The sequence below is a fragment of the Barbus barbus genome, assembly GCF_936440315.1.
Source record: "Barbus barbus genome assembly, chromosome: 41".
NCBI classification, from domain to species: domain Eukaryota; kingdom Metazoa; phylum Chordata; class Actinopteri; order Cypriniformes; family Cyprinidae; genus Barbus; species Barbus barbus.
In genome coordinates, this window is record NC_136719.1 from 13700017 (window position 1) to 13714656 (window position 14640).

The 14640-nt window shown below is 38.1% G+C and overlaps 1 protein-coding gene across 2 annotated transcripts in view; it reads left to right on the forward strand.

Moving 5' to 3' along the window:
• Window positions 1–14640, forward strand: part of LOC306860789 (sterile alpha motif domain-containing protein 11-like) — a 61758-nt gene that overhangs the window by 12114 nt on the left and 35004 nt on the right. For both annotated transcript variants that reach the window (XM_079402710.1, XM_079402709.1), the window contains exons 3-4: window positions 1844–2016; window positions 13571–13680. In XM_079402710.1, the coding sequence (XP_079258836.1) occupies window positions 1844–2016; window positions 13571–13680 (283 nt within the window). The remainder of the gene's footprint in view (window positions 1–1843; window positions 2017–13570; window positions 13681–14640) is intronic.

The window sequence follows — 14640 nt, forward strand, 5'->3', positions numbered from 1 at the left end:
TTCCTCTGGATCTCTGAACACTCCTATAGGGGAGATCGGGGTAAGCTGTGCCGATTTAAAATTTTCTGCTATGAACAGAAAGAAAGGATCTATAAGATATAACCACAGAAACAAGACTTCAACAAAAAATGGGAGCTCCAGTAGCTCAAATTGCCCCACATTAGGGGTAAAGCTCTGTCATGTCAAGAAATTAATTTAATTAAATGGCGTGTTACATATGACCGTAAACATTAAAAAAAAAAAAAAAAAAGTATAATGATGCTCAAAATTATGCATAAAATAATATTCGTAAACCAGAAAACGGTTTATTACTCTTAATATTTGAATGTTGAGTTTTCATCATTTTGTAGTCATGTTCATAATACTGTTTCATAATAGTAGTTTACCATTTAGGGAAATGTTTCATTTAATATTTAAAATAAAATGTACATGTTTTTATAATTGAGTCGACACAACAAACAAACAAACAGTTACATGTACATATTGTGTGTAGACTTCTGTAAATGTGCTTTTACATAAGTTTCTAGCACTCTCCCCCTGTGGTTCTCTCAGTCACAAGCAGCATTATGTTGAGTAAATCTATGGTCATCACATGACAAAAATTGTTTATTTTCTTAATTTATGATTATGAGGCGACACAGTACCCCTCTATTCCATACTGTTTTTGCAATCCGTTTCATCTCTTTTTTTTCTTCACTTTTTTAATCTTCTCTTTTCCCCTTCAAATCCTCTCCCTCTCTGTTCACTCATGGATAGAGATAGAGGCACAGAAATCTGCACTGACCCCTTCAGGTCACATTAAAGGTCGCCCAACTTCACACACTAAACCCTGAGGGCCTCTCATCCCCTTCATCCTTCGCTGTCTTTAGATGTCTGATGCGGATAGAGGGAAAGAGGAAGAGAAGGAATCACTATTACGTCTCGTTCACTCACCAATTCTCCATCACTGGTCTCGTGGATCAATGGTCTTTCCCTCTGCACAGCTCTCTCTGACTGAGTTTTGCTGTTGGAGTTCAGAATTTTGTGCATTTCCTTCGTTCGGTCATTACTTCCTCATGATTTGTGACCTGTGATTCATGATTCATCATTTGTGAGATTCATTATTCAGATGCAGCAGCATTAAATGTATGTGAGCTGTGAGGCTGATCTATATAGGTCATATGACAGCAGGAGAAACTAGAATGACAATTTCCTGGAATTTATAATAATTTAGAATGCTGGAATTTGAAATAATACTGTAACTTAACTTTAGATTGTCATGTGAATATGAATTCTGAGGCTGGTGTAGTGTAATTATTTGATTCGTGGCTTATAAACCAAAAGGCTACAAGTTCACAGCCCACAAGGGGTGATTCCTCAAAACGATCACCATTGTGTTATTTTATCCCAGATTGTTTTAGATAAAAGTGTCAGCTAAATCAGGGGTTTTCAAACTTTTTGAAGCCATGGATCCTGGATTCCTTAAATATTTAAATAAATATTTATTTATATATTTTTATTTTTTTATTATTATTTATTTACATTTTTACACTATTAACTTTTGCAGAGTATAGTGAATCTGCTTGGGTAAATTATGAATTAACATTGCTTTAAGTCTATGTATGTACCGAAAACTAGCCTTTCATTAATGAAATTACATGAATGCAAATGCGAAAACTCATAATGAATATGACTGTAATCCATTCAGAATGTGTTTTATCAGCCTAAAGAGAATTGAAACCTCAACCAGCGTGTGACGGATCGGGAACATTAGCCATTTCTCTGTACTGCAGCTCAAGCCAGTAAAATCAGAAAAGACTGTTCCCAGAGTCTCAGTCTGTCTGTCCCCTCTGTGCTCCTGCAGAACCGTGGGCGACTGGCAGAGAAACGCACCATCCCCTTGCCGCCAACACGGGTGCCCAAAAAGGAGCTGGCCTCCGTTTTCAGCAGTGACGACAGTGAGGGCAGCGAGCGGGCCAGCGGAGATCATGCAGACATCAAACAGGAAGAGCTGCATTACACTATCATGAGAAAGAGGTGAGAATTTGTTGAGTGTGTGTTGTGTAAATGTGTGAATGTGTGGGTGGGCAAAAAGTTGAGTGCCAATCCCAGTGCCGGGGATTGATACATCAACTATGATCTGCCGGAAAGCATTTAGCCATATCAGATATCAGTATAGCACCAAAGAGTTTTAAACAACCCTTAGGTCTTTACCCTCATAGCCCCTTATTTTGACGAACACAGACCCTCTAACACACACAAGTACGCTCATTTACTTTTCTGGCAGACACTACAGACACACACAGGATGTGCCAACAAAATACCCATGCTTGTGAGCCCACAGGATACATTCACAGAAATAAACATGAGGTCTTCTCATGAGCCATATGAAAAGTGATATTGTTGATGAGGTATTAAGAAGTTTTAGTAATCATTTTAATTCTATGAGAATAGGGAAGTCCACACAATAATAACAGCAGAGAAACAATGGCATTGGAACCGCATGTCAGAATTATTTTTCTCTGCTGATGAATGATAAAAACATTGATAGCCAATCGGAATCCACGAGTACAAAAACTTTAAGCATTTAAGCAGCAGACGACATAACTGCAGCACCAATGTATGCTAATATAGTTATCGATATACCTATCTTTAGTTATTGTTCTTGGTGTGAACAGGCCTTAACACCTGTTAATTTGTATATTTTTCCTTGCATCACATTTTATATCACTAACTAGGTATTAATAAATGTACCATAGCCATAAATGTCAATGTTTTTGGACATGCACTATTGTGGGACCATAGTAGTATTATTGGTTAGTACCTGAAAGTACCATTATAAAAATGTTGTAGTGATCGTTGAGTATCATGGTATATAAAAGTGCTTGTTTTTGTGCTTTAAATGGCCATGCTGAGTGCCCATGCTATTTATGCTATAACTGTCTAACTATAACTGTTTAATTTACATTGTTACATTCATTTTAACAAAGCATAGAAAATTACTTTTTCAAAACCGAGTGAACTACTTAGGCACTTACTCAGTTCACTCTAAACACAAATATTGGGTAAAGTATCACTTTTAATTACATTAAACATTTTTATTCATACTTTTTGGTATTTTTTTTTTATTAAAGTCAACACAATGCATTCTGGGATTGCGGTCTCTGTGAATTATATATGCAGTGCTGCCTTAAAATTTGGCCTAAATGAGGCAGCGTAATTAAGTTTCCCATTATTTGAAACAGTCTTAATATTTGCTTTCCACGAAAAATAAAACCCATCCTGCGATGTGGTACAAGTTCCACATCTCCATCTCCAATCAGTGCGAGGGAAATGAAGGAATTCAGCGTTCATTAAATCTTCATGAGCTGTGTTTGGCCTCCCTCCTCTCTGGCACACAAGCCTGAAGAAGCTTATGAGCCTGCGGTCGGTGCAGCAGTGAGCTAAGTGCAGTGGCTGAAGTGAACGGTTTTTCCGCCAGCGTTTTCACTCTGCCTAAATGCATTACAGGTGATAACTAGCCAGCAGATGTCAGCCCTGGCAGGTGAGTCTGGGGAACCACATTTTTGTCAGACCATCTCCGCTTCTACTAAAGAACTTGTTGAAAAGCCCGGCCTTGAGGTTCTGATCTATTATTAAGTATTCTTTAATCACTAGAGCATGCCTTTCAAAGCTAGCTGTTGCTTTGAGACTGCAGGCTTTCTGTCTTCCGAGGGTCTTTAGGTGATTTTTCACTCACGTTTTTTTAATTGACGTGTCAGCAGTAGTTTTCAGTGGTGTTTGCAGTGAGAGTTTGTGTTGGTGGTGTCTGTATGCGCTGGTGTGGATAGTTAAATCTCCAGGAAGCTTCAGTGCTTCTAATGAGAAGAGTAAGAGAAGACAATATTCTCTTTTCTCATTAGCCACTCGGCTCTTGCTAAAAATGTCTCGGTTAGCCCTAGCTCCTGTCAGGCTTTCTTAGAGCAGCCGCCACTGCGTATAATGATTATTTGACTTATTTAGTTGCCTTTCTGTTTAACACCTCTTTTCCCGTGAAGATGTGCCATAATAGTTGTAGCTGTGCAGTTATAGACTTTTTTCCCCTGCAGTAAATGGCGAATGAATTCCAATGGTTGAGTCATTTGAGTATAAGAGGCTTGGGTTTATGCCCACTGGTGTTAAGCGGTAAATTTGGGTCATTACACAGCACTGTTGGGATATCATTCTCAAGGCAGCCTATACGTACATATGAGGTCGTGCCCTCATCCAGCATAGGCAGGTCATAGCTGGATCAGTCCATTTTGTTGAGCCACACAGGATGCTAGCTAGCTGTCATACTCATAAAAGACATCATTGGCCAAAACTGAGTGATGTGAGGGTGCTTTTGCTGTGCTGTGCATTGAAAATATCAGATGTGTTCACAAGCACAACTTGAATATGATTATGTTGTGGAATAAAGAAGGGCTCCGAGTTCTTACCTTGGAGCGGATCAGCTCTGAATGCCCAGGTACAAACCTAAGCCCTCATCTGCAAGACTTTCTTGGTCACTTCCTTCACTCAACCCCCGAGCCGCTGGCAGCCACTTACCCTGTGACACCAAGGATGGCACAGGAACCAGAACCGGCAAGCTAAACTTATTACAGTGATCTCCCCCCAACATTTCAGACGTCCGTGCGTGAAGATGCTAATGAATTTAAAGAACACTTATGACTAATATCTAGGGCTTTTACCCTGTTAAAGGCGGCGGACTGCGAGGAGCCGTGTCTCTCTACTGTTCCGGGGCCGCTCACCTCACCCATACTTTACTCAGATGAGGATCTGACCGAAAGAGATAATGGGATGTTCAATCTATGAAATTCAATTTCCATTGAGCTGGACTGGGTAAGTGAGTTGTGGAGGGGTCTTAACAAATTGGATTTAGTCAATGGATGGTGAAGTATGGGGAATTCTTTTTTGCGTTTGATCGTATTTACGCCTCATCATTGCAGTTTATATTAGTGTTGTGGTAGAGTGTGCATAGCTTTTCTTCAGTCCAAATGCATCTGCTAATATGTACTGTATACAGAGGGGTCCCAAAAGCATGTTTAACATTTTTCTAATTTAATGCTAATTATATTATCAGCTTAACATTTTGAACAAAAAGTTGCAATTAAATGAAGTTTAGAATGTCTCGGTACTTGTTTTTCTCTTTTTTTTTAATGACAGTAGAACTTTAACTGCATGATCGAAGTTCGTGTAAAACCTGATGATTATATTTTCCAGCATAATCCAAAGAGCTTCTTGTGTTTCAATAGAAGCAAGAATTTCTGACCATTTGTACAAAGATGTTTAGTGTCACAAATTTACTTAAATAGGGAAGAATCTGATATATTTATTATAAATTTTTTGTTATGATGTCTCTCCTAAAATTTTGTTTATTTCCAGGTTTAAATAATTTTCTATGTGGACTCAGACTTTTGGACCCCAATCTACTGACGTTCTGCCCAAAGAAATTTAAAAACAAAATTAGTGCAGTTTTAGATACGGTCCGATTAATATACGTTTGCGCAATTGTGCGCGTTTAGTTTTCAGAGGATTTCCAGCCACTGCCGTGAGAAAAGCTGGTACACTTTGACACCTTAAAGAAGACACCCTATATCTTTTAACCAGATTAATGTTAATGGCCAGCAGGTTTATAGGTGATTAGTCCTCAGTCCTCTTGTATCCTGCAGGCATACAGACCTTTCTTTTTAAGAAAACAAGCTGCGCTTAGGTTGAAGTGTAGCGCTTGGCATGGTCTTTTATATTCCTTTTTTTCTTTGTGAATACATATGTGGAGGTTGAGGGGCTTCGGGTCACGATGCACTAGAATGAGTCTAAATACCATACTGAATAACAGAATAACAAGTTTTATAATCTTTGAAATGTAAGTATAATCGGTTGAGAAAGACAATGGCATGCCGTCGACTGGCCTCCTATCTGAAAACGTTCACTTTCGCGTTCTGCTTTAGCAATAAAATTTGCGAGTATGAGAAGTTTGTCATAGTATTAGTCTTCAAGGTCATGCCAATCATTTCCTGAAGCCTACCTGTGCACAGTCAGGTGTGTAAACACCAGGGCTTTGAGAAGTGCTGACTGCTTGTCTGGGTCATTACTGAGTAACCATCATGGATTATATAAGATAGGACAACCTGCTAAGAAAAGCCTCCAAAAAAGATGGCCCATCCCATATTGTCTGTTATATTAATGCTAATGTAATGATAAAGCCAATTTCGTCTCTTGTGTAAAACTACCTGACATTTAACTGTTGATTTACTTCGGATACTCTCATGATTTTTGATGATTTTTCTTATTTACAACCTATGGAAAAAAACTAAGTGCAGAAACATAAGTGGATTAGATGAAGTAGGGGAGGAGGAGGCAGGTTGATTCCACAATGGTGGACCCTCCCCTTGAGCACGAGGGACAGGGAAAGGAAATAAATCAGACAACTGTTGCACCTTTCTGGATAGAAATACTGTCTGTCTTCCCCCGGGTTTCTGCGGCCTCTTCAGAGAAGGGCCTGTACAGTCTGTGTTTAGCATTAGAAGCGTTTGTCCAGCAAGGCGTGCCGTCCTCTTCCCTGGTGGCTGTCTGGACCTGAATGTAAGCACTCGGCTAGCCAGAAGTGGAAATCAGCTGGTACAAACCACAGGACTGAAGCCAACCCAAGCCAGCGTCTTTAGCACACTGTGACTGGCCAGGCTCTTAAAATGCTGGTATGTACAGTCAAGGGCATTTTCGTCTGAAACTTTTTTTATTATTATTATAATATCGTTGAGTGCCTCGACACTGGGTATTTTTGGAAATTTTGTTCTGAAAAACAACAGACAAATGATAGACCCATTTGTTTTAATTTTCCATTAAAGGTTTTTGCACTTTCGAAGATATTCGGCTGATGATGAAATGCTTCTTGGATGAAATGTTTTAGGTTAAGGATACCTTAACTTTTTTTTTTTTACGTAAGGGCTGCTTTTATTTGTCTTCACACAGGTTTAATAGAATCGTCCATATTCAATCATTTGTGTGGTCCACCAGAGGAAATGATGTGTACTCAAAAGTTTACTTTAAATCATGTGACCATGTGCGCCATTCGTTCGTTTTTGTTTTGTTAAATCATTTCCCTGTGCAGTTCTGGAGTGTTGCACGGCACACTGCTGGGAAGGGGATGTGATGCTGTAGGATTCCTGGAAAGAACCTTCTCTTAAGGCAATAATTAGTGGTTGGGTTCCAGTTCTGGAACTTTTAGAATGTCCAGGGCTCTTCCCAAGGAATGGCTGTAGGCTTACCGATCTACAGTTTACTATTTTCAGCAAAACTTGTCGTTTAAAACGCTGTTTTTAAAAAGTGGATAAATGCATCCGGCTGTGTACGCTACAACAGATTTGTTCATTTATACTTGCACTTTTTAAATTCATAGGGCTGGAATTAAGGCCAAATCCCAAAAAGCATTCATAACTAAATGCGTCTTTTTGAAACACATTTTCTTTTTGAATGCGTCTTTTTACACATATTTCAAAATGTTTTACCAAAGCGATGTTATTTTTTTTTTCAGTTCATTAATTAATGTAATCATAAATTCAATCTGTCATTTATGAAATATATTTTGTACTTTCATTTTGTGTATTTTGTCAGACTTGGTGTGAACCAGTCTGTAGCTTTTGTTTGCAGCTTTGTTATTTCTGCGAAGATTTTCGCTCATCCAGGTGATTGGGTCAGATATTAAAACTACAATTGCTTTGAATGTAACTGTAGACCACTTGTTTAATGTAAAAACAGTTTGCATTGTGCTGTAAATAACTCTGGTATAAGCATTTACTAAGAAAGTAATTGTATCGCATTGAACACATCTCAACTCACTTGCGCTTCCCTTGCCTGTCAAGCCAACGTAAATAGGCAAAACAGTGAAGATGTTTTAATCAGGTGTTGTTTTCCTGTTAGCATCTCCTTTGATTGGTTTTGCTTGAACCACATGAGTTAATCAATGTCATTTATGTCACATCTACAGAGAGCAGCTGTCTTTAAACAGACGTTGCACCACATATCACAGCTCTCAGGCTTTTTCCGCTGTTCACTTTTTCTAATTATCCAACACCGCAACGTTCAATGTGGCGAAATAATATTTTGTTTCACTTCTACTTTTCTGGGTTCCCGCATGCTTATCGACCTCCCATCAGCTTTTATAAGGTAGGAACAACAGGAAAGCTCAGGAGAACGCACTGCGCTCTCATTTATTTATGTATCTATTTCGATATTTATTTATTGCTCTCCTCGCTAGCTGAGGCCTGGCTGCTCGGTCTGAATGTGAGCGGAATAACAACAGAGAAAAAAAAAAACTGAGAGAAATATTGATTTGGTTTTTTTTCTTGCTGCTGTAGCGTTACAATTTTTTTTTACTGGTTTTACTTGATAGTATTTAAGTGGACATACGATCTTTGTTCAGAATGATTGTTTAATAAAAGTAATGGGGAAATTCTCAGTTTTGTACCCAATTTTCAGTGCCAGTTCATAGTGCAAAACGTCTGTCACTTTCTGTAAAAAGGAGGCATCCTCTCCACATGCCTTCCCACTTTCTGCTTGGCACCGCTTTGTGTGTGTGTGTGTCAGGGTGAGACTATCAGCGCTGTGTTCAGTAATGGTGTAAGCCCTGGCGTCAGGATGCCCAGTCTGCCAGCTCTCAGTGTGACCTCTATATCTGGCGCCAGCTCTCGTCTCCCGTGTCACTGCAGGGGCACTTGCGCTGGCACTGTTTCCCTCCCCGACACTCCCGCTGCCACGAGGAACACCACATCTGTCCAGTGGCCTTCTGAGCTGCCTTAAACGCAAGTCAGTTTATAAATACCTGCCATTTAGCGGATACTTCTCGTTTAGATGTCATATTTGAATACCCAGCCATATGTGCAAATAAGCACAAAACAAGTAAGCATTTTCTTAAAGGAACCGTTCACTCAAAAATTGACATTATTTACTCACCATCATGTTCCAAACCTGTCTATTATTTATTTTCAATTGCAGTAAGTATGAATGGGGACTAGAGTTTTCAAGCTTGAAAAAAGGAATGCAAAAAACTTTCATTAAAATAGTCCATATGACTTGCTATTTAATAAACATCTGTAGTCTGTATACCCGATTAGTGAACAAATCATTCTTTGGAGTTGCATCTGTTCAGTTAATTTGTTTGGTTCACAAATCATTCACTGATTAATTCACCGATCTAGTTCTTGAGTTCAACTCACTGAATCAGTGATTCAGTTGTGGTAGTTCTTTAGCAGAGTTCACTGGAGGGGAAGATTATAGGTGAATAATTTTCATTTTTGAGGTGAACTATTCCTTTAAATCCCTTACACAGCTACCTATAGCAGGACTTTATCCCTTTAGCAGCATTTGAATCAGAGTCAAGCAGAGCTCTGTGCAGGTGTGCAGCTGATTTTCTCTGCATTCAACCACAAACCCTAGGCCTAGTGCTCCTATATCAGACGTACGTCAAGAACAGATGGAAGTGCTTTCAGCACTGCATGTGAGTGCTGTGGTGAGGAAATGTGTCTGCTACCAGCAACAACACAGTTGATGCAAAAACCCATATCTTTCTGGCATCGGAAAGATGATTTGCTGTTCATTGCGGTGTCACAGATTTTCATTTCATTGTAAAGCACTGACTCTGAAGCTGCATTGAATGTCTCTGGTTCATTTTTTGGCACCTTCCAAATATGCTATTTAAAAAAATAAAATCTACCATAATGCCAAGTGTAACTCAACAGACAAGTATGTCCACCGTGTATATATTCACTTTACTTGTGCATCAGCCGAAGGGGCTGAGCAATGTTTCCAAAATTTATATGATGGTATATTAAAAATATAAATGAATATTTTATGTTACAAATATTAAATTTGCTAGAAATTCAGTCAAAAAAATTTTTATACGGTAAATAAACATGTAGAATAGTAATGCCTGGTTTTGAAAATTTTGTGAAATAAATTCTTTAGAACATAAAACTATTCATTATTTAAAATATGATTAAAAGAGCCAACCATAAACGACATAATGTAGTTGTTATATCAAAACATACTTTAAATTGTGTCACAGCCATACTGCAGAATAAACAGTAAAGCATGTCTTCGGTTGACACATTTCTTTGGTTAGACTTTATATATCATTATACCATTATAACAATTTTTTTCATGCACATTTTTAATATGATAGCTGCTAATAGGTCAGAACATTCATTAAAAAATTAAAAGATATATATATAAATATAGTTGCAGAATTATAGTGTGCTTATTTGCCTAGTGTTGTTGTTTATTGTTAATATTGTATGTGTATATATATATATATATATATATATATATATATAATTGTTTTCACATATGATTTTATTTTTCATTTTATTTATGGCATTATTATTTTTAAGCCTTTTTAACCAGTCACTAGTCATCAGGTCCCAATTTGTTGCATGTTTTTTTTTTTCTTTGGTCATGCCCAGTGCATGTTCTCTTACAGTGGGTCATATCTGGGGCAAAGTGTCTGTGCAGTTGACGGGGAGGTGTAAGAGGTATTGACCAGTTTAGATGGAGATTATGCTGATCGTCTTCACTGCACGATAAGCTGCAGCTCATGTCCTAAGCGGAGTTGTCAGGTCCGCCCTGTGCTCCCCTGTGTGGGATTGCTGACTCAGGCGGCCGGGTCTTAGCTCCAGCCCTGACGCAGATTATGACCTTGGCCGCCAGTCGTGGGAGGCCTCATTAGCGGCACTCACCGGGACAGCCCAGAAAAAGTGTGCTAATTAACCTGCTAACAATGTCCTTGCTTAGTGAGCTCACTGCAGAGTCTCCGTCCGAGGATAATAGCCTTCCCTAGCTGCCAGAGCAGGAGCTGGAAGATGGAGCTGTTGTTTGGACTGATGCCCTGTTAAGGGGATGGATGGGGGAACTTGAATGACCTATAGAGAACAGCAGAGTTGTTTCCTAGATAAAGGTTAAATGGACCTTTGCGCTGTGTGGAGTAGCATAGTCTCATGCAAGTTTTTAATATTTTATAGCGCTGTTGCCAAATTAGAATAGACAAACTTCAAATTCTGAATAACATTTAAATCTAAATGCTGTTTAAAAATAGTTTTCTACTAGAGCTTGAGCTGTTTACGTTGTTTGTGTTTTTTGTATGGTGCAATGTGTATAAATGTAGCATATTCTGTCAAATCACTTTGCATATTTTGCAGTGAATTAATGTTTCTTTTATTGATTTATTTCAGTCTCATTTATCTTTGTATTTATCTGGGAGTTTTTTAGCCTCAGATGAAATATGAGTTTCCGGATCATAGATTTTTATTCTTGTAAATGTAGTGAATGATTGTGCTTTCGCTGCATTGTGTGTATTCATTGTCTATATTAGTAAAAATGTCTTTTGTTTATATATTTATAGTATTTATATCTGTATTATTTTTCAATAAAAGTAGTATTTTTAAATTAAATGTAAAATATTTTACAAAATTATAATTTTTTAATATAATTATAATTACTTTTTTCATAATTTCTAATAGTTTGCATTTCACATTGCTCATGCTCATTTAACTCAGTTACAATATTAACGTTGCATTTAAGATAATATCTTAATTTGTCCAGCATTTTTTTTGCTCAGTGAATGCTGTAATATTTATAAGTCGCGCCTCTGATCTTGTGACCAATGGCATTTCTGTCAGACTTCTGGATTCTCGGAATGACAAGTGAATTTGCAGCCCAGTTCGGTCATGGAGAATAAATTCCTGTACGTGCTGTGTTGTTTGTAGCTGAACTGAAAGCGTGGTAGGCTGACATTACTGAAGCCCAGCCTGTAATCTACGGACTGTAAAACTAGCATTTCGACTGCCACAAACAGCAGGGCCACAGGCCCACCACAGAAACACAGCGGATTGTGAGACTGTCCTGTGACAGCCCGTAAAAATGTCCCTCAGAACTCTCTTGACATTAGTGCGCCCCAAGCGCTGTGAGATATGCATCTGATATTTGCTAAATGCTAATCGGGAATTTGAAATTATTATGCGTTATAATGCGATCAGAGCTGTAATCAGATTGCATTAAAATACTTCCATGACACACTTCTTCTATCAGTCTCTATAGAGACAACATGGCCCAAGCAGGACTTACAAGGGTTAATGGAGGATGAGTGAGGGAGGATGAGAGGGGGAAGGAGGGAGGCTGAGGGAACGGCCTTGTCCAGTTCTAATCTGTAAACCCTTCAGTTGGCCTTGAGGAGACGACCTGGGAGAGGAAGACAAGTGTGCGGCTTGAATGTCTGTCCTGGCCTGGGATCAGTTTATCGGTCTACGAAGAGCTTGAACCCTCTTTCTTCATGTTTCATGTGTATATGAATATTGTGTGAAGATAATAAAATGCAATATTAAAAATAAGTATGTAAAAATAAAACAATTTAAAGAGTGAATGATTTATGTGTAAACATAATTATAAAAGATAGTAACTTTTTTTTCCCCCATTTTGTTTTAATAGGTTCCTTTGACCTAATTAAAGCCTGTTTAACAAATATTATTAGTATACAATATTAGCAAGAGAATATTGATTCTTTGTGGGGTCAGTTTTATTCTGGCAAAAATGTATGCAATAAAATCATTCCAAACAAATGTGAAATGTGACCTTATACAGTGTGGATACCTGGGGTCTTTGAATCAAATCATGAAATATTTATTATAGATAAAGTTTAAAACATTATATCAAGTTGAAACTAAAAGTTGAAGTTACCGTAAGATAACTTTAAGTAGATATTAATAGGGCCTTGGGGTTTCCCAAACTAAATATTCATTGGTTTCTTCACCTGTCCAAAACAGGTGAGTATTTCCTTAAATATCGCTGGAATTACATACAAATTTTATTATCCATTCTAATTTCGAAATCCGCACGCTCATGTTGAATGGTAAACGAGCGGCTTTTATTCGCCACTTATCAGGCTCTTTTATGAAATGGCAGATCTCTAGAGATTACACTCATCCCCCGCGTGCCTCATGCGCCTCCAGAGACCCGAACGATTTCAGCAGAGCGATCATAAAAACCATAATCACCTGGTTTTAAGCTCATAAACTGCTTATGAGTTGAATGTGTTGATTAGAACATCTTAAGGTTGAAGATGAGACTGGATGAAACTCAAAATTGCTTGACGCAGGAATCTGTCAGCGCTCATTATACGCTTAAAATCCAAAAGACAATGAATGCAGAAGCGAGGCAAAAGAGCCAAAGGCAGAGAGCGTTTCAGCTTCAAGGGACCAAACCGGAGTGTACTAGGTCGGCCGTGTTTGATTCAGTTGAGGTTGTTTGTGGTGGATTTACGTAGGGTTTACTTTTTGTCTACTTTTTTCTCCTTATGTACAATTGGTAAGTTTGATCATTTCAGTTTAATTGGGCAGAATTGGTAATTTTCTTTTTTTAATTTTTAAATCCTGGTGTGCTAAATGAGTGTGTTTCTTTGCGTTATGAATCTGTGATTAAGGACCCCTTGAGATATTTACCCTTCCTTGCTCTCTTTCTCTCCCTTCTTCTTGCTTTCGCTCTCTCTCTCCTTTTCTTTCTTCCTCCTCTGTTTTCCTTTTTCCAGTCGTGACAGTGACCTCACAACGATCATCTCCAACCTGCACCACACCCGACAGCACGGCATGCCCGAAGGCCAGCCCTGCTCCGACCTCAGCCTCGCCTCCGCACACTCAGGTAGGACACACCTAGAGACAGCACACCTGAGACACATTCACACGTAACTGGAGGTGAATGTTCTGCTATGTTATTATCCATGTGATTATGGATATAAAGTGAAAACATACTTATTGAGCAAAAGAAAACACATGGGCATGCATAGGAAGTGGTCTGGGTGAAGTAGCCAAAAATGCTTTTATGATTATGATACACACTTGTCAAATCTTTCAAATGTGCAGTATCTAACCTATAGTCTTGAATTATGGTTGTAATTGCTTCTGTGACTTTCTCTGTCTATAATATTCAGTTTTATTGCCATCATACTCTGTTTTCACAGGGTTTATCCTTTGATTGATGTAGAACAATTACACTGACTGCGTGCTAGTATTTTAATTCGGTTTAATTTGCATGATTGAGGGCTGTAAGCTCATTACTCGCTCCACTGTGGCCATATTCATTCCATTACTTAATGCTCTTGTCTTTGTCTCTCTTAGCACACAACTTAAACCACCGTTAAAACTACTCTCAGTAAATAGCTTTATTTGTCATTAATCTCGGACCAAACAGAAGGACTACCGGACATACTGTGTGTTAATCTCATTCGTTCTCTGAACCACATGGTCACCCACAGGTTGAGTAATTTTGTCCTGTCTGGTTTCACACTTAGGCTTTAATGTTGTTTAAAGATTTATGCTGCAGTTCAATATTTTAAAAAAAAGCATTTATTTATTATTGTTTTTATTCATTTTAATACTTTTTTGCCATATTTTTATTTGATCTGTAACAGTTTACACATTTATTTGTATTCATTTAATTTAATTTAAAATAAAATACTTTATAATACTTTTTCATAACAAGTCTGAACCACATAGTCACCCACAGGTTGAGTAGTTTTGACCTTTGTAGTTTAACAGTTACACTTTTATGTGTTGGCTTGAGATTCATGTTGCTTTTTAATGATACATATTTTTTAAATGT